The sequence below is a fragment of the Sphaeroforma arctica genome (genome assembly GCF_001186125.1).
Source record: "Sphaeroforma arctica JP610 unplaced genomic scaffold supercont1.5936, whole genome shotgun sequence".
NCBI lineage: Eukaryota > Ichthyosporea > Ichthyophonida > Sphaeroforma > Sphaeroforma arctica.
Window position 1 is genome coordinate 1 of NW_014034622.1, and position 1,800 is coordinate 1,800.

At 39.6% G+C, this 1,800-nt stretch overlaps 1 protein-coding gene across 1 annotated transcript; it reads right to left on the reverse strand.

Moving 5' to 3' along the window:
• Nucleotides 1–24: 24 nt before the first annotated feature.
• SARC_15321 (hypothetical protein) lies at nucleotides 25–967 on the reverse strand (the record flags this gene model as incomplete). Its single annotated transcript, XM_014290555.1, has 3 exons — nucleotides 25–206; nucleotides 623–767; nucleotides 953–967. Coding segments are annotated over 3 exons (342 nt in total), but the record flags the coding sequence as incomplete, so codon positions are not given.
• Between the last annotated feature and the right edge of the window lie 833 nt (nucleotides 968–1,800).

Genomic DNA, 1,800 nt, shown 5'->3' on the forward strand with positions numbered 1-1,800 from the left:
TGTGTGTGTATATGAAACAATTACCTGCACATCTCTACCGCTCTTGTCGAGGCTTTGTTTATTACTCTTTCTGTCCTTTATACTGTCCTCCTCTATTTCTGCGCTGTCGTCTGCACTTTTGGTATCCGAACTCTTAGTAGCGCCAGCGTCTGCCTTTGCAACGGATACGTCCTCCTTCTTCCTCGCACTCGCGTCTTTCATTTTCTCTGCGTATTTTGCACGGAGAGAATGTTACAACGATACCAGCTGCGCTTATCTTAGGTATTACATACACGCGCTTGTCCTACCAAAGCGTATAGGTCACTAAATTAACAGTGTGCTCCTGCGCCAAACCAGCGGCATTAGTCTCTGTTTTTATTCGTAAGTCGGGACAGCTCGCACGGTATGAATCTGTGCTAGGGTGTATATATATCTCGTGGGGTATATGTGTACACACACTGGTGATGGCGTATGAAAATCACACATGAACTCTCGCATTACAGCCCAAACAGAAAGCGCAGTCGAATATCAATACACACTTAAACGTATCTTTGACTACAAGTGTACCATACCTTTCTTTTTAGACGCTGTGGGTAGTAAACGTACATGGCATGCACTACAACCACCTACCAGTGTACCATACCTTTCTTTTTGGACGCTGTGGCTAGTGTTATCTCCACTGGTGCGGCAGAGGTGTCTACCTCCAGTTCAGACTCGCTACCGTCATCGCTATCGCTGTTGTATGCCGCTTGAGCTTTCTGCTTCTTTGCTTGCGCAGGTGACACGGCCTACCACCACACGATACACAGCCGTACACAGTGATACGAGAATGAACCAAGCATGGGGGTTAGAAGTCAGGACGAGTGCTTGTATGTGGTCTCATATATACAGCCAATGTTGTGAGTAGCGATGAACGGCAGTTTGCGCTTGTAAGAAATATTCAAAGAGAAAACGAGACGATCGGCATACATACGGCTGAGAAATCCATATGTTCTCTTGGGAGATTGAAATGATATCTCAATGCCACTCTGTAGTGGCAATGCATATACTAACGTTTAAAGACCAAAGGAAACGAGTCACGAATAGCGTGCAATATGGTAATTGTTCAGTTTAATTTCAAAAACAAACACATAGATGAAACTTGATAAGTTTTAGTATTTACAATCAGTATGGACCGCACAACACACACATACACATACATACATACACACACATACACACACACACACACACACACACACACACACACACAGGACAAACAAACACACACACGCGCGCGCGCGCACAAACACAAACACACACACGCACACGCACCTGTATATACACATAAACATACATACACATACACGCATCTATTTTTCCATAAATACATATATGAATACATACATAACTACATACATACATACATACTTACATATATACATGCATATATCCATATATACATACAAAAATACATACATACATACAAACGAACATACGTACGTACGTACGTACGTACAAACATACATACGTACATGCATACTTACATACATACAAACATAGATGGCAAGCATAAATATTTACATAAATACAAATACACATACATACATGCATATATAAAAACATACATACATATATACATACTTACATACATAAATACCTCCATAAATAAATACATACATACAAAAATACATACAAAAATACATACATACATGCATACACACATACATGCATGCATACATGCATACATACATACCTACATGCATGCATACATACATACATACAAGAATACATATATACATACGTACATACATATATACATACATACATATATATATATAA